Source organism: Aulonocara sp. 'chitande type north' Nkhata Bay, linkage group LG22 (assembly GCF_057382095.1).
Source record: "Aulonocara sp. 'chitande type north' Nkhata Bay isolate Kocher_YH1m ecotype deep benthic linkage group LG22, A_spYH_male_GT1.1, whole genome shotgun sequence".
In the NCBI taxonomy this organism is placed as follows: Eukaryota; Metazoa; Chordata; class Actinopteri; order Cichliformes; family Cichlidae; genus Aulonocara; species Aulonocara sp. 'chitande type north' Nkhata Bay.
Window position 1 is genome coordinate 16,659,869 of NC_141364.1, and position 18,724 is coordinate 16,678,592.

The 18,724-nt window shown below is 42.2% G+C and overlaps 1 protein-coding gene across 1 annotated transcript in view; it reads left to right on the forward strand.

Moving 5' to 3' along the window:
- csmd3b (CUB and Sushi multiple domains 3b) overlaps positions 1–18,724 on the forward strand; it is a 414,655-nt gene that overhangs the window by 70,922 nt on the left and 325,009 nt on the right. Inside the window, exon 2 of the mRNA XM_086281026.1 lies at positions 17,865–18,087. Within this exon, the coding sequence (XP_086137152.1) occupies positions 17,865–18,087 (223 nt within the window). The remainder of the gene's footprint in view (positions 1–17,864; positions 18,088–18,724) is intronic.

An 18,724-nucleotide genomic window follows, 5' to 3' on the forward strand; every position in this document is an offset into this window, starting at 1 on the left:
CTTAACAATGTCAATAACTCAACAAGCGCTGAAACAGCAGATAGAACAGGTATAAAGAGGCAGAAATGTTCTTATTGGCCTCAATCCACAACATGTCCCATGATGCTGGCATCATTAAAAATCAGGAATCATGAAGTTGGTATACTATGTGCTTGCCCCAGGATGGACTATAAAAGATTTTAACTACTACACAAAAAAACAAAAACACACACAAAACCAGGAACAGATGAGTAAAGGCACATGTGTAGCACTTGTGCCCTGTCACTCTGTACTCTGTTGTTGAATGTGATCATTTGTTTACCCATTTACTTTTATTTTAATCCTTAGAATCAGAATACTTTATTCATCCCTAGGGGGATGAGACCTAACTAATAATGAGACCTAACTTATTGAATCCTCAGATAGTTGTCAGCAGCCCCCCCACCACCCCACACACTTTTACAAAAAAAAAAAAAAAAAAAGTCACAAGCCCTCATTTTGATAAGAGGTGTTTGCTGAACAGTCATGTGAATAAGTCCTTGCTGTGATTTGCGATGCACTTTTGCTGTTGAGAGTTGACTGGGTGAATCCAAATGATACTGCTTGTAGTAGCAGTCTCATATAAGTCAAGTTTTAGCCTTATGAATCAGTGACTGTACAGCACTCCAGCCTTTTAAATGACCTTTCTAACTCATTGTATGTACCTTAAGTTCGTTACATTTACTACTACATTCACACATCAGTCCTGTGTTAAATGCATGCCTGAACGTCCTCGCTTATATAACTGATGATTACTCAACTACAAATTGAGCCTCTTTTCACTTAGCAATGCTTTGTTTCACAACAGCATAGTGAGAACGATAAGTGTGCGTGTGAATGAGAGTGTGAGGAAAACAGTGTGAATTTAACCCCAGGTTGCCAGTCTCAACAGCTCCAGCCTTCATGTGAACAGAACTGTGTCAACCCTCTCATTGTCTCGGAGGGAACCCCATCCTACTCTGGAGGGTAACTGCAGACATGGGAGGGTCTTCAGAAGCTGGCCCATGTGTTAACTTCATCGTTGTCTTCTATAAGCCTAGCATAAATCTTAGAATATACACCGTTACATTTGTGATACAGGTGACATTCACCGTCTACATTATTGTTTTTGATTTTTTTCACTTTACCACACTGCACTCAACATATACAACCTCAGGTCCAAAGAAGTTAGGGCACTGTGTAAAATGTTGATAAACACAGAATGCAAGCATTTGCAAATCTCATAAATCCATTATTAGTTTACAATAGAAAACATATCAAATGTTTAAACAGAAACATTTCAGTATTTGATGAAAAAAATATTGTCTCCTTTTTAATTTTATGGTGGTAAGTTGTTTACCACCCCATTGTCCCACTCAAGTCTGATATATGATTCTTGCTGCCCCACAGTCCTGGCTCTCTTGGGTCCTGTTGAATTTTTCGTTTCATTTCATGTTTTCCCCTTGGTGAAAGATGTGGACTGCAGGCAAGCCAGTACAGCACCCATATTTTTAGTTTTGTCACTTACGCACAGAGATTTCTCCACATTCTATGAATCTTTTGATATGTTTGCACTATAGATGATGATACATTCCACAAGAAGTCCTACCATGTCTCAAATTTCCACTATAATTTAGAGTCCAATTACCTCTTGAAGTGTCATGAACTGTGTGGCAGGCAAGAATGGAAGACCCAATATGCAGACTCCAGGAGCCAAAGATAAACTCAAAAACTCGAAGCTTTGTCGCTGGCAGCGAGGAAATACAAAAATTAACTGGAAATATACATTAACCTAAACAGGTAGCTAAACAGACAGCACACACAGCTAGATGTGAGGGAGCTCACAACACAGACAAAGGAAAACACAGGGCTTAAATACTCAGAGGGATAACGAGAAGATGGGGAACAGGTGGTAACACAGCCTGGACAAATCAGAGCTAACGAGACACAGGAAGCAAAGCAGACCATGCTGACAAAGGACAAGGACTATCAAAATAAAACAAGAAACACACAAACTGAACTCAAAACACGTGCGCTTAACACTACGGATGGAGAAATGAAAACAGAGACAAGATTCACAAAACGCAAGGCATTGCTAGACACAGAGGGAGGTAAAACATAATCACTAACAGCAAGGAATAAACAACCTAACATAAACCACTCAGAGAACCTAAACTGAGAATATTCCTTTAACCCACTAGACAAAGAAAACTAGAACATAATGAAATAAACAAAATCAAAGAGCCAAAAACACAAAACACTGGGTTGATGGCCCAGGCACCCTAACATGAAGTATCGGCTTTCATACATTCATAGTAAAATTAAAATATTAAAAGCTACAGTTAGCTAACCCTAACCCTCTGTGTTAGTTGAATTGCATAGAAGAAAATCAGGCTAATGTTTACCTGATAAGGAAGTCATATGCACAGAAACAAAGATGAGAGTAATCATTTTTAATGACTATTTTCCTCAGGACCACATGTTTATGTTTGTAACAAATCCCACAAAGAGGGAGGCTGATAGCTGTGTTTCTGACTCAGTTGTGCATTGAAACTGTTTTTGCTATTTGAAGCAAAGTTTGTCAGCAGCTATTCTACTTTTTTTTTTCCTTTTTACAAATATATACTTTTAGTTATATGCAGTAGAAAATGCTAAGGTATAATATAGGAGGAGTGTGGTTTTGCTATAAGGAGTAAACTTATAACAATTTTCTTGTTTTTTTTTGTTCGTTTTATATCAAATGTCAAATAAATAAGAATTATATGAGGAAAATAAATAGAATAGTAGGAAATGTTTGACCTGCTGCCATGTTTGCCCATTCTGCTTCACCTCTCTGTATACTCAAAATTTATTGACAGCTGAAAATGAAATTATAATCCTGGGAGTGAATCCCCTAAGTGGCCCCTAAGCCCCTTTCAGACATGCACTCCTTTCCATTATTGTGATGGCATCTGAATGTGCCATCTTCATGTCTGAAAAAACAAGCTGTTCACACTACACTTTAGTTGATGCTGAAAATGTTGGTTGCTACCAGTGCTACTAGTTTTTTCAGCATATGGGCTGTGAAAATATTTGAAAAAGGATTTGCAAAAAGTTGTTATGAAAGTATGAATATCATCCCTAAAGCCATCAGTGTTATGTATTGTATGTCTGAAAATGGCTGTTGTGACTCCAGCAGTAGCTTCATGTTAATTTTCCAGCTGTTGGTGTATGGAAGATGATGGATAGGAAAAGGGAGGGAAAAAATTCTGTTGATTTGTTTTTGAAATGTTTTCAGGAACTTCAGCAACGTTGTATTAAGAAGGAAGTGTGGGAGAGAAGACTGTACTCTCAGTGTGGGTTTGCATGGGCGACCTCATTAGTCACATTGGAGGTGATGACACTTAGCAGACACAAATCAATAGTAAACCCCTAAGACAGCCTTTCATCCCCATTTCTTTCTGTCTCATTAACTCTTTATGCTTTTATTTACCTACCTTTCAGTAAAGGTTTTATGAAACCCCATAATATGATGTCTGTATGTTTGCATTTCTCTACATGCATGCAGTAGGGTCAATAGAACAACTGACTGCTGTAATCAGCAGTCAGTAATTTAGATTTTCCAGTAGTACTACCATTTTTCTCCTTTTCAGATTTTTAAAACACAGGGACTAACTCAATAAGTACAGTATTAATCTTTACAGGGGCAAAGCCAAGTAGTCATTCAGTGTCTTGCTGCTTTACTCCCTCCCTGCCTCACTGCTCAGAAGCACACACTCAAGGTTGTATTTACCAAAAACTCTTCTTTGCTTAAAATTCTTTCCCTGCTCTCTTTGACCCACTTTCTTAGAAAGAGGTTTTTTTTAAATTTATCAGGGAATGTGAGTGTTTGCGTATTCCCACCACCTCCTGTCCTCACTGCTTACTGTGCCTTTCCCCTTCCCTTACCCCAGAGTGCCAGAGTGTCTCTAAGCTGCTATTTCGCCAGCCGCCATAAAAGTCAGCATGCTGCAGTCAGAAACATACCTTTCAAATATCATGGCTTATCACTGTGCTTTTGCATAATACTAATGTTCATTTCCAGTGCACGGCTGTAATTTCTTTTCATAGAATGGAGTAGAATAGAATAAAACAGAATTGATATTCCTATTCATAGTTGTTACAATTTTTACTTGATTTTACTTTTACTTAGATTCTGATGTTACCAAAAAGAGAGATGACAGTCAAGGAATCATAAATTGAAATAGGTCCATCCATCCATCCATCTTCATCCGCTTATCCGAGGTCGGGTCGCGGGGGTAGCAGCCTAAGCAAAGAGGTCCAGACCTCCCTCTCCCCAGCCACCTCCTCCAGCTTGTCCGGGGGAATACCAAGGCGTTCCCAGGCCAGCCGAGAGATATAATCTCTCCAGCGTGTCCTGGGTCTGCCCCGGGGCCTCCTCCCGGTGGGACATGCCTGGAACACCTCGCCCAGGAGGCGCCCAGGGGGCATCCTTGCCAGATGCCCGAACCACCTCAGCTGGCTCCTTTCGATGTGGAGCAGCAGCTGCTCTACTCTAAGCCCCTCCCGGATGGCCGAACTTCTCACCCTATCTCTAAGGGAGAGGCCAGCCACCCTTCGGAGGAAGCTCATTTCCGCCGCTTGTATCCGCGATCTCGTTCTTTCGGTCACTACCCACAGCTCGTGGCCATAGGTGAGGGTAGGGACGTAGATCGACCGGTAAATTGAGAGCTTCGCTTTTACACTCAGCTCCCTCTTCACCACGACTGACCGGTGCAGCGTCCGCATTACTGCAGCCGCAGCCCCAATCCGTCTGTCGATCTCCAGCTCCCTTCTCCCATCACTCGCGAACAAGACCCCGAGATACTTGAACTCCTCCACTTGGGGCAGGAACTCATCCCCGACCCGGAGTGGGCACTCCACCCTTTTCCGGCTGAGAACCATGGCCTCAGATTTGGAGGTGCTGATCCTCATTCCCGCTGCGTTACACTCGGCTGCGAACCGCTCCAGTGCGAGCTGGAGGCCCTCACCCGATGAAGCCAACAGAACCACATCATCCGCAAAAATCAGAGATGAGATTCTGAGGCCACCAAAGCGAAAGCCCTCTGCCACTTGGCTGCGCCTAGAAATCCTGTCCATAAAAATTATGAACAGAACCGGAGACAAAGGGCAGCCTTGGCGGAGCCCATCACCCACCAGGAACGAGTCCGACTTATTGCCGGCAATGCGAACCAAGCTCTTGCAACGGTTGTATAGGGATTGAATGGCCCGTAGCAATGGGCCAGACACCCCATACTCGCGCAACACCTCCCACAGGACGCCCCGAGGGACACGGTCGAATGCCTTCTCCAGGTCCACAAAACACATGTAGACTGGTTGGGCAAACTCCCATGCACCCTCAAGTATCCTCGAGAGGACAAAGAGCTGGTCCAGTGTTCCGCGACCAGGACGAAAACCGCATTGTTCCTCCTGTATCCGAGGTTCGACTAGCGGACGAACCCTCCTCTCCAGCACCCTGGCATAGACTTTCCCGGGGAGGCTGAGGAGTGTGATCCCCCTGTAGTTGGAACACACCCTCCGGTCCCCCTTCTTGAAGATGGGGACCACCACCCCGGTCTGCCAGTCCACAGGTACTGCCCCTGATCTCCACGCAACATTGCAGAGACGTGTCAACCAAGACAGCCCTACAACGTCCAGAGCCTTCAGGAACTCGGGGCGGACCTCATCGACACCAGGGGCTCTGCCACCAAGGAGTTGTTTAACTGCCTCAGTGACCTCGCCCCCGGAAATCGGTGGGTCACACCCCTCATCCCCAGACTCTGCTTCCTCCCCGGAAGACGTGTCAGTGGGATTAAGGAGGTCCTCGAAGTATTCCTTCCACCGCCCGACAATTTTCTCAGTCGACGTCAACAGCGCTCCGCCAGCACTATACACAGTGCAGGTAGAGCACCGCTTTCCCCTCCTGAGACGCCTGACGGTTTGCCAGAATCTCTTCGAGGCAGTCCGAAAGTCTTTTTCCATGGCCTCTCCGAACTCCTCCCACACCCGAGTTTTTGCTTCAGCCACTGCCCGAGCCGCATTCCGCTTGGCCTGTCGATACCTGTCGGCTGCCTCCGGAGTCCCACAGGCTAACCAAGCCCGATAGGCCTCCTTCTTCAGCCTGGTGGCTCCCTTCACCTCTGGTGTCCACCATTTGGTTCGGGGATTACCACCACGGCAGGCACCAACCACCTTGCGGCCGCAGCTCAATGCAGCAGCTTCGGCAATGGAGACGCTGAACATGGTCCATTCGGACTCAATGTCCCCAGTCTCCCTCGGAATGCTGTTGAAGCTCTGCCGGAGGTGTGCGTTGAAGATCTCGCGGACTGGGGCCTCTGCTAGACGTTCCCAGCACACCCTCACTACGCGTTTAGGTGCACCAGGTCTGTCCAGCGTCCTCCCCCGCCACCTGATCCAACTCACCACCAGGTGGTGATCAGTTGACAGCTCAGCCCCTCTCTTTACCCGAGTGTCCAGAACATATGGTCGCAGGTCTGGTGATACGATTACAAAATCGATCATCGACCTACGGCCTAGAGCATCCTGGTGCCACGTGCACTTATGGACACTCTTATGTTCGAACAGGGTGTTCGTTATGGCCAAACTGTGATTAGCACAGAAGTCCAATAACAAAGCACCGCTCGGGTTCAGATCAGGGAGGCCGTTCCTCCCAATCACGCCCCTCCAGGTCTCGCTGTCGTTACCCACGTGAGCATTGAAGTCTCCCAGCAGGACAACAGAGTCTCCAGGTGGAGCACCTTCCAGCACCCCCCCCAGGGACTCTAAGAAGGCTGGGTACTCCGAACTGCCGCTCGGCGCATAAGCGCAGATGACAGTCAGGACCCGTTCCCCGACCCTAAGGCGCAGGGAACAAACCCTCTCGTCCACCGGGAAAAACCCCAACGTACCGGCAGCAAGCCGAGGGGATATAAGAATACCCACCCCAGCCCGCCGCCTCTCACCAGGGGCAACTCCAGACTGAGACAGAGTCCAGCCCCTCTCCAGAAGACTGGTTCCAGAGCCCAGACAATGCGTAGAGGTGAGCCCAACTATATCTAGCCGGTACCTCTCAACCTCACGCACCAACTCAGGCTCCTTCCCCACCAGAGAGGTGACATTCCATGTCCCTATTGCCAGTCTTGGCAGCCGGGGGTCGGTCCATTGAAATAGGTGAATTTGCAAAATAATGGTAGTAGTATAACTTCCAGGCTGAGAAAGAAGCTTTTTAAAAGCTTGTTGTGAAAAACGTTTTAAGCTGGTTGTGTGTGTGCGTGTGTGTGTGTGGGGGGGGGTATTGGTCATTCTAAACCATAGATAATATAAAAGATGGCTGTAGCTATCATTACATGACCAATTTGGTCTTTGGGTTCCTGTTTTGAAGCATCACAATGGGTGTTTTTCCCATCGCTATCTTGGTGTTTTGAACCCATATGTGATTTGCAAGCGTTGGATTTGACTGTGAAACCGATTATCCTGCGTAACTCTCCTGCCTGACACATAAATTGCCAAATGGAGTTAATGTTTTATTTGGTACACTGGTAACAGAGACCATAAACTGATTGGGTCCTTACAGAGTTCTAGTGGCGTTTTTCATATAGACTTCTGTAGGAAAAGAACCCACAAGTATTTCCCCCTGATGGCCATTAAAAAGAATGCAGCTTTTGAAGTACTTAACTGGAAGGTTGAAATGGTTTGGGCATGTGCAGAGGAGGTATAGTGCATATATCGCATAAAGGATGCTGAATATGGTGCTGCCAGGCAGGAGGAAAATCACAGAGAAGAGTCATGGATGAGTGAGAGAGTTCATGCAGAGGAGGTCAGGGATAGGATGAAATGGAGGCAGAATATCCACTGTAGCGACCCCTAAAAGCACCAGCTGAAAAAAGAAGAGGGTCAGATTTGCTTCTAGAAGGACTTTGACTATATCCAGCATCACATTTTAAAAAAACACCACTGAACGTTTGTACATTTCCGCTTTCGAAAAAAGTCTGTTGTACATAGTGATGGGCAGATGAAGCCCCATGAAGCACTGGAGCTTTTCATCCAATTGGTTCACCCCAACGCGAAGCTTCATGAAGCTTCATTTGCTCTAGCAGGACACCTACTGGACGTAAAAATAATAGCTGGCATGAATTTGAAGAGTGTGGCATTTTGCACACAGCCTGTAAATGTCAACAACAAAAGGAGTGTGTAAAACATGTATATTGTAGTGATGGCAGTATACTGTGTATATTTATGCTGGCAGTATGGAAAATGATTATTTGCGGCAAAGTTCGAACCGCTTCATGAACCAGTCACGTGGTACAGCCGGGCAGCGAGGCTTCGGACGTCATCATTTTCAGCTCCTCCCATAAATGAAGCAAGCCTCGATACGCGCTTCGCGGAAACGCCCCCTCATTACTCGACACACGCTCCGAAGCCTCGATACAGAACGTCCCATCACTAGTAAGTATAAACAAACGAAAGATTCAAATCAACTACTGATGAAGTGACATTTAGCTTTAAGAACATTTGCACAGATGTAATGAATGGAACCAATGCTACCACAAACAGACCCGGGATAGTATGCAGAGGCAAAGTTACATGTGCTGTGTTTACATTAAAGCATTATGATTGACTATAAGATAACAGAACACAAAATAACAATATATGCAAGTGACAAATGGTAAACGAATTCAGTCCTAGCCACTTTGTCACACAGTCGTTGCTGGTTATTGGAGCAATTTGAAACAAATGCAACAGATGAATCGGCTCCAGTAGAAGATGTGCAACAAAACCTGCATGATATTTTCATGTCAGGAGACCTGACACTGATCTATAATTTAAAATTCTTAATGATGACGTTTTCCTGGCATGAGTTTTCACACCAGTGAAAACTGTTTAGCTAATGTAGGAACTACAAAAAGGTGATAGAAGCAATAAAAACCCTACCCTGCATCACTTACTTCAGGACTATGCTGGGGATTTTCAATCACTCCACTAGTATGTTAAAAACATGCTGTCATTTGCCATCAACATTCAGAAGATGTGGAAGACGCCTTAAAGGAACAAGTCGGTTGTGAAGATGCATTTTGACTATGGAAGGCTAATCACATTCAAAATGTAAAAGCATAAAGATGAAAGTAACAATGAATTGAGATGGTGTTGGATTATTTATTGCATTTACATATAATCTTCTAGGAGGGCATAAAAGCCCTTCACAGTTTTAAATGGCCTAAACAGTAAATCTGTGTTTCTACAAGTCACCAACAGCACTAATGGCTTCCATTCAACCATTCCATCATTCGTTTGGCCAGTTTTGAGTCTGATAAAGACTGGCTTTCTTGAGCTCAATGGTGTAAAGTAGGCTACAGGATTGCTGAAGATGTCTTGATTGACAGGTGAAGCTTTTTAATACATTCGAGAAATATTCAACAGTCATTCTGTATTTTTCTGGTTTATTTCAGATTTTCATTCTGCTTAGATTTTTTATATATAATAACCATTACAAAGTGCTTCCTTTATCACTACAAAGGGAGTGATGTAACCATACTTTGTGCTTTTAAACTACAATGGGCGCCCACACACTACAGCAAGCAGGTTTTAAGTTTTAGTCCAAATAGGTGAGCGGAAATATGTTTTACACTATCTTAGAAAGTCCCTATTTTGTTGAAAATTGTAACCACCCACAAAGATCAGTGGTATATCGTGGCCTGATCTCGTCTTCTGTCTCATCTTCTGTCCCTTCCACCGCCCTGGCATCACACCTGCACACAGGCTTTTGCTTAACTCACATCTCACCAGACAGTGCTCATCCTCAAAATAACTCTAGACAACAAAAGCCACATGGGACAGCAGACTTGTTAGCTTTCACACCATTTTACCTTATACCAAGGCAATGATGGAAGGGCTGACCCTGCTGAATAAATCATACCTCAGTTTTCTTCATTTCTTCAGTAACCTATATTTACGATCTTAAAATATGACTTACCGGTATAGTGCAGCTTTGCCTCACGCTTCCTTACAAATGCTTACAGCAGTTTTACAGGACCTTAGTCTGATAATTTCTGCTGTCATTTAAAGTTTAAACCTTGGTTCTGGTTGAAGTTGTTGCTCTAGTGAGGAGACAGTAAAACTGCTCATCTCTGGACTCATAGTAATATCTAATACTTGCGTATATTATGGACAAGTTGGGATAATAAAAATTTCTCCTTTAATATCTTCCGTTTAAAGTAACAGAATGCAGTGTTGTGTAGTGAATTTAGTGGTAACAAGCCAGCGTTTAGGATGTTTTTGGATCAGATAGATAATTATAACGACATTATCAAAATTTATCACCAGGAAATAGCTAAACAAATGTATGCTGACTCTGCAGTCACAGCATTCAAGTGCTGTTTTCCTTTTTTTGGAACAGTAGTGATTAAATTATCTTAGGCTGATTATGTCCCCACAGTGCTGTATTATATAAAGAGGTTCTGCCTCCTGAAGTGGCTGCATAAAAGCAGAGTACCACGCGTCTGTATATTTCTCCATGTACCTCTCCTCTTTACCGCTTCATCATCTCTTTCTTTCTGATTCCCTTAACGCAGCAAGAGTCCCCTCTGTTCTCATCTTTTCTCCATCAGTCCCATTTGTTTACTGTTCTCTCAAATCTTGTCTTTGTCTTTATTTTTATGTGTCTCATTCTTGTTGTTCTTTTTTTCTCTCTCTTTATCTCTACTCCATCGCCCCCCCCCCCCCCCTCCTTCCCCTGACTGACAGTGTTATAAATTGATTTTCAGCCCGGTGTGTTCCTTCTGTCTCTCTCTAGGCATTTCCCTTATTTAGCCTCTACCACTCCAGGGTATAGTCTAGACCGCAGGCCGACTGTCAGTCAGTGGCAGTGTGGAGCAGTCTAATTCTTGGCTGACAAGCATTCCTGACAGCAGGAACCAATGGGACGTTTCAAACATGCTTACTCTCTTTGGCTATGTCTCTCTCTGTTGCAATTTTTTTTCTTTGCTCTCTCTCATTTTCCTCACATTTTCCCTTCCTGTGCACTCCACTCTTCATTCTGTCATCGTTTTTTTTTCTCAGTTTATCTACCTTTCTGCCACCGCTCCTTAATTTTCTTCATCTTTCTTTCACTCAATCATCCCAAACCACCACAAGACAATTACAGATACAATCATTTTCCAGAGCCATGCACAGCTCATTTAAATTAACTAACGTTGGACTCATGCACACGTGTGCACACCAATACATGCATTATATTTTGTCCTCTGGTGCTTTGAGTGCAGTTGTGATCTGAATACTCACTGAATGACTGGTATGTCTGCAAGGATTTTTTATTTTTTTTGGTCAGTTTGCTCCATTGGGAAATCCATTCTTTAATCATAAATGAGTGTGTGTGAGATTAGACGAAGTATCCCTTTAAGCGAATCTGGTACCACAGAGGTCCTGAGAGACATGAAGGGAGAAAGAGAGAGAAAGAGATCAATAAGAAGGAGAAGGAGAGACAGACAGAGCATGGCATAGAGGTGGAAAGGAATTTAAACTTTAGAAAAAAATTCTTCAGGGATGGATTTGTGTAATTTCACTGCACTGCTCAGGATATGGCTAATATTTTATTTTACAGTATGTGTGCACACCCACACAGATATGTCTCATATGGAGACATTGCTGCCACCCCCTAGCAGGAAATGGGGATGCCCAGAAACCTTAAGGGGGTAGTGCAGATTGCATTCAAATGAAAAATAGGATAATTTCACATTTTCTTCATTTAGCAGTCAGAACCATGTGGAAATAGCTATAGTGATCATAGGGTTCCCTTTGCAAAATGACAAGCCTAGTAATTGATTTCACCCCTTCAGAATCATCAAGCTTATTTCAGAACGTGTAAAGTCAAATTATCTTACTGAATGGCAATGGCAGATTTTTATTAATTTATATATTCAGTTTGACTAATATCATTTCCCTAGCTTCATGATGATGCTTTTCTCACTGACTTTAAAGGCTCAAGGATTCTTTCAGCCTGCACTAGTTTTCCGGACCAGGGCGTGTGTGGGCGTTGCTACTGATACTCTTGAGAAAATAAAGTGCGAAGCAGAAGTCTATTTTGCAAGCTCAAAGACGCCATAGTCAAGTGTACAATCATTTGAGGCATTATTTTTCAATTTTGAATGTCTTAGCGACTGCACAAATTTACTCTTCCATCACAAATCATTGCTCAGTGGTACATGGTCCAGCCTATTATGAACCTAGAAGTTTTCCCACACCACAGATTAATCTTGCAACAACATAAGAGTGTCAACAAAGCTTTTGAGCCTAAAAAACTGAAACAGAATTTCTGCCCAATGTAATTTGGGAAATATCTTTAACATCAGAGGGTGCATGCACGCAAACAATCGTATTCACATTCACTGGCTATTCAGAACAATTTTATTTTTGAAAAGAAATAGAGCACTTTGCTCTCAGACTACTGGCTCAGACTTAAAATCTTTGGTAAAGCGTATAGTTATGGCTGGATCACTTTACCCTAAACACTGCCTTGGTTATGTTGAATAGGACTAGGCTGCTGGGGGCTTTGCAAACAGTTTGCATTTAATCATTAGTTAAATGATTAACCCCCCAGGAGAAATGTTCTCCTGGAGGTTTCTTCCTATTAAATGGGAGTTTTTCTTTTCCCCACTGTCGCCAAATACTTTCTCACATGGGGTCGTCTGAGTTTTGGGGTCTCTGTGCTATTGTGGGGCTGAGTTGAATTGAACAGAACTGAATTGAATTAGACTTCTCAAAATATTTGCTGATATGTTATTTAAAGTCCAAAATTTACACTATATCTTTAATTAGCTGTCCATAAAACTGGACTTCTCTCACAATGGTGTGACAAGTGCTGGGGTAAGTCACTTGTTAATCTCACATTTCCTTTTTTTCCTGGAGTGTTATCTTAGACATTCAAGATGAGATATTGCTTTGAGAAAAGAGATCAAGCTTATATTGTAGACCAGGGTTCATTAAATCCACTCAATTCACGAAGCAGATTTTCTTCTTTGTCTTTAAGCTTTCTTTATCCAGGGAAGGTTTTGCTGAGCACGCATGCTCTTTTCCAGCTAAACCCTGTTCCTCATTAGCACCAGCGCAGATACTCACACCTGGGAGCTACCCAGTCCAGCCACAAATCTTTTACTGTTTGCCAATTAGCATCTCGTTTTAAGTCTTCAGGGGGATATGTGTTCCTTTAAATGAATTCCTACTCAAAATCCCTTTAAGAATTAAACACACCTGGCCTGTATTTGACTATAAGCAAAGTTTGCATGTGCTAAATTGTTTGTGGAGGGCAGTGTCACTCCACAGACATGGTTATATTGGATATAATGACTTTGCACAACAAATAGGTCCAGTTATGACACACTTTCAAGGCAAAAAATACACTTCATCTTCACAGTGTTTGCCAAAATCTGACTCAATTCGGTGTGTCTCGCTACTTCTTTTAACCTCCTCTGCTATGGGTCAAAATCAGCCTAATCGGGTGCCAGTTTCGCTCACTGGGTTAAGTAGGCGACCCATACGCCGCAAGGCCACTGCAGAGGCCCGGGTTTCATTCTGCCCCGAGCCATTTCCTTCGTGTCATTCCCCCTGCTCTCTTTCCCTCCTTTCCTGTCTGCTTCACCGACTTATCCAGCAATAAGTCTGCTATAAACAAAAACAAACTTGGCCTGATCTAGCTATGGGAGTACATAAACCCAATATAGTTACTAAAACCAAACAGACAATTAGTCAGATGAGCATAAATGCTACTTCAGGATGTCATTATAGATAATGTGTGTGGTTAACTAGCAAGGTTAGGGTTTGAGAGGACGCTTCATGTGTGCTGTGTGTGAGGGGAGTAGGGGGCAAGAGGGGAGTAAGCTAAGAATTGTGAACAAAGTAAATGGAATAACGTGTAAAAGGTTTAAATGGCAAGCATATTCAATAAGCTGTGTGAATGATGCATGGATTTGTGTGTATATTCCTCGGAATTGCCCCGTGCATGTGAAGCTATGTGTTTACGTGTGTGTTCATGTATGCTTGTCTGTCTGTGACTCTATGCCTGCATCTGCGTGTGTGCATGTGTGTAGAGGGGCTGTCAGTTTCGGTCTGGTAGTCACCATAATTAGAAGTCTCTCTTTTACCCCTGTCTCCTGCTTGCTTTTCCCTTTCTCTCGCTCTCTCTCCTCCGCTGAGTCTAGCCTTCTTTTCCTTTTACTTCTCCCTTTTCTCTGTTTCGATATTTTCAATTCTTTCTCTACCTCTTTCCTCCTCCTACACTCTCTCGCACCCTCTGAGTGATGAGTTTTAAATCATCCTTTCATTCTTGCGCAGTGATGAACGAGGGGGAAATCTGTCCTTTTCTCTTTGTTTATTCAGCTCTCCATCTCTGTCCCTCTGTCTCTTTTTCGCTCTTTATTCACCCCACCTTGTGTCCTTGGTTTTCTGTATAATGAAGTTGCCTAATCTAGGCAAAGATACCCTTAGATTTGTAAGTACACACAGAATTGTAAGTCATATTTGCATATTGTGATGACTTCACATTTAATGTTCAATTTTGTTTAGAAACAAAAGCAAAATAAGCTACACCAAGCAAATAAGTCTAAAAAACAGACAAATCCAAATTCAAGTACTATCCAAAAGTCATTTGAACCAGTTATCACTTGATTAGACTCAAAGAAATCAAAGACATTTGCTCTTTGTATTTGTGTTCATATCTTTTCCCTTTATGAATTGTGGTTTCTGTTAAACTCTCCTTGAAACATTTCATTGTATGCTGGTTAAGAACCACATGGGCCTTCTAGTTTTGAACTGGGAAAATGGCAGATAAGTATCTTGTTTTCTTGCTGTACCTTGCAAAATCTTCTTCTTTATTGTTGTTGTTTTCTTCCCTTTTCTTCTTCACTCCTTTGACCTCATTAAAAATATGTAGACAGGGTGACCAGCGGCATGTTAGGTTTGTAGGTTTGCGTGTTTGTGCACAGGTATCCCCTCATATGGCTTAGCTTGTCCCTCCCGGTTGCCCAACATCTCATCTCTGATTGGTTGTGAAGGGATAGAGATACCAGCCCTTAATTGGAGCCAAGGCTGCCATTGGTGATTACATCTGTCACTGTGATAGCCTTGGAATAGTCTGGGTAAATGAGGGTTGGACAAACACCACACACGCACAGACATCAGCACACACAGATGCACGCGCGCACACACACGCGCACAGACAGACACACATCATTTTGGTTGGGATGCTGTCTTGGATAATTGGTTCGAAAAGCATCCAGCGGGATCGTCCCTGCTGTCCCCGTGGCCCTGGCTGCCATGGTAAATAACAAGGCTCATAAACATGAAAGTCAGGGGGATGATCATCCTGATTTGAGCTTTGCACTCAGATGAGATTGATGAAAGCCTAGAAGTTTAAAGGACTTTGAACATCCAATAATAGCATTTTTCAGCAAAACACTTTCATTTATAGCTAAAACAGCACAGCAAAGCCAAACAACTGTGGCATTAAAGGCTCTTGAAAACTATTTTAAAGCTTTTTTTCTCTTTATTCTGTTCATTTGAATGTTTGCTGATTTTACATGGTTAAAAAACAAGACTAACAACACCTTTATAGGTTAATGGGAAAATTATTTAAAACAGGCATAAATGTTTAGCAATTTGTAATATTTTTTCTTGGCAAGAAGACATGCATTTATAACAGCAAGCGTCTTTGCTGTAGTGTCCTTCAACAGAATAATGTTAAATCCTTACCAGGAACAATGGTTTCTCCTCTGTGAGCTTACTCTGCAATCTCACCTCCCTGTGAAGTACAAGAAGTGAACAGTTTCTCCATCGGGGATCGATAGAGCATTGCAAGCAGTAGCCTGGACCGACTTCAGTCCTGGACACTCCAAGGTTTTCATCTAGCACCTGTAGTGTATTTGATATAAAAGGATCATTAAGATCAAAGGGAGAAGATAATGATACTGATGTGAACTGTAAAGTCCAAGGAGATCAATTACATTTACATTTTATAATTTAGGCATTTAGCAGGTGCTGTAACCCGGAGAGATTTAAAATAAGTACAGCAGCAGGATTAGCTTCACTTCTAATTTATCAGTACATGAACCTTATAAAAGAAAGTGCAAAGGATCACTGTTGCTGTATTAAACCTTTCTTTCAACTTATTGCCATATCATTAGAAAATGTCTGCAGGAATTACACTTCTCGTAGTTTTACTGTTTTAGTAGAATACCACAAGCAGTGCTTCTTAGCAACAACGCGTCATCCTTTATGACTACTTAACTCGAAACCTGAACTTTAATAACTTCTAACAGAGTTCTGAATGACTGACCATAGTTTAAGTCTAATACTGCACTAATATCATTCACAATTGCTTGATTATCCAGTGCTTTACTCACAGGGAAAAAAGCATTGGGAAGCAAGAAAAGCATATTTACTGTTGTCACAAAAAATATAGATTTTTTGTTGTAGTTGATGTTAGAAGTTAGTTTTGCACCTGTCCCTCTAGACCCATATTTTGCACCAATATTTTGTGCTGTAGTTGATTTAGATGTCAGGTTTGCACCCCTCCACCCCCCTAAACCCACTTTCTTTGTCTCCTCCTGCTACCAGCCTGCCACCACATAAACAAAGTCATTTAAAGAGCCTATAGGAGCTCATTAAGATCAAGTAGTATTTATCTTCTCCATCCCTGAAGAATTCATTAACTGTTTTTGATGTTGTATGGTGCGAGCAAGAGCGTAATCGGTGTCGTTTTTCATTTTCAGTTGTTGTAGATGGATGTCTGAACAAAACAAAGCAAATGGTTATTCTGTACAGCTATAAATTGCCGAGTCATGTTCAAAGGCACTGCCGCTGACTGACACACCCCTTTGCTTGTTGTGCATTTTAACATGTCAGTAATTGATTAGCAGCAAACAAAGGAATTGCCAGCTTTTGATCTTGCAGATGCCCATAGGATGAATCCAGGAGAATGCACCGGTCTCTCATTGATTTCACCTTTTAAGTGAGCTGGAAAGGTTGCTCAGTGGCAAAAGAGTTTCCAGTCACTCGGGGGACCCGAGTTCAAGCACCCCATGCTGAATGTGAATACCACTTCCTGGGGTGCTGTTCTGAAGTCCTGCCCCTGCCCCATGCCCTCACTGTGAAGGAGTGCATCACAAACTATAGATAAGCAGCGCTACCCTAGAAGAAGTTCTGGGAAGTACTTACTTCTATGATCTTCATATATTTCTATTAATACGTAATCATAGATCAGCATCAAAGACCAGGATATATCAAAACGAAGCTGACCTACTTAATATCACTCATGCTGACTCGTTGCTTCTTGGTTCATTCATTAAAAGCAATGTTTTGTATATTTTTTTTTCTTTTGACTTTTTAGTGGTCTTACATAAAATAATAATGAATAATTGACTGTCACTTCTAATGGTTGTGTTTAAAAAAGGCAGTAATAAGTACTTGTTAGTGTGCGTATGTGTGGTTTTGTGTACAGTTTGAATGTGCTATGCAGTTACTACTCTGTCATAATGACAACTGAACCAGCTTTAATACACTGGCAGTTACACACTGATGCTGTTGCAACTGCACGTGCTGAGGAAGACTCATGGCTGCACTTACAATAAATAGTTGTGCGACAGTTACGAAATCCTTTTGTCACAATGGGCAGACATACGGAGGTGAAACTTCTAGCATCATCACTCTTTCACGTTTTAAAATATTGAATAATGAACATTAAACATTTTGAGAGTTCAATTATCTTGATTTATTATAATGTCTTAAGGTCACAACTTCAGTTTGGCACCTTTATGTTTTCTTCCTCTAACTTAAGATGTGCTCAAATCTCTTTTCTCTTTCAGGTTTTATCTACACATGCGGGGGTACACTGAAAGGTCGAAATGGCAGTATAGAATCTCCTGGCTTTCCCTATGGCTACCCAAATGGAGCAAACTGCACCTGGGTCATTGTTGGAGAGGAAGGAAGTAGAATCCAGCTCATCTTCTTGTCATTTGCCATAGAAGAAGAGTATGACTTCCTGTCGTTGTACGACGGACATCCCCACCCTGCTAACTTCAGGACCAGGTAGGGCAGTTTTTATGTGTTATTCTTTTCAATTTTTCTTTTTTCAATTTCTTTTTTTTAAAGCAAGCGTTCATTTTGTCAAAGGAGAGAAACATGAAAACATTTAAAGCTTCAAACTGTTCTCATCCTATAATCTCATTAAAAATGAAGCATTGAATAAACTAAAAAATGCAGAGATCCGTCTCACATTTTGAGTTTTAATATCAATACAAATTGCTTAAGTAAAAGAAAACGTCCTTCTAACAGATACTGACACTACGGATGTTGCCCGAATTCTTTTAAGCAATGTTCACATGGTGTTAAATGACCTTTGATAGCAACAGGGTGATCCACATTTGGTTTGCGGCAGCAATCACTGCCACTGCGGCTTCCTTTAGTTATTGAATTAGTTTATTGAGCTCTTCTTGCAAGAAACACAATACCCTGAAAGAATCTTGTTTTAGATAAGCTGTTAAACTCTACTTGTATGATTTTATCAGTCAATCAGTGGAGCTTAATAGCATCTGTCTGTGACTCTATTCACATTCAACATGTTCCTTTAACCCTGAAATGAATTTTTTTTTGTTATTTTATTAACTGTGAAATGTGAGAACACTGTTTAAATGTTTAAATGTCACTGCACACTGTACAAAGTGTT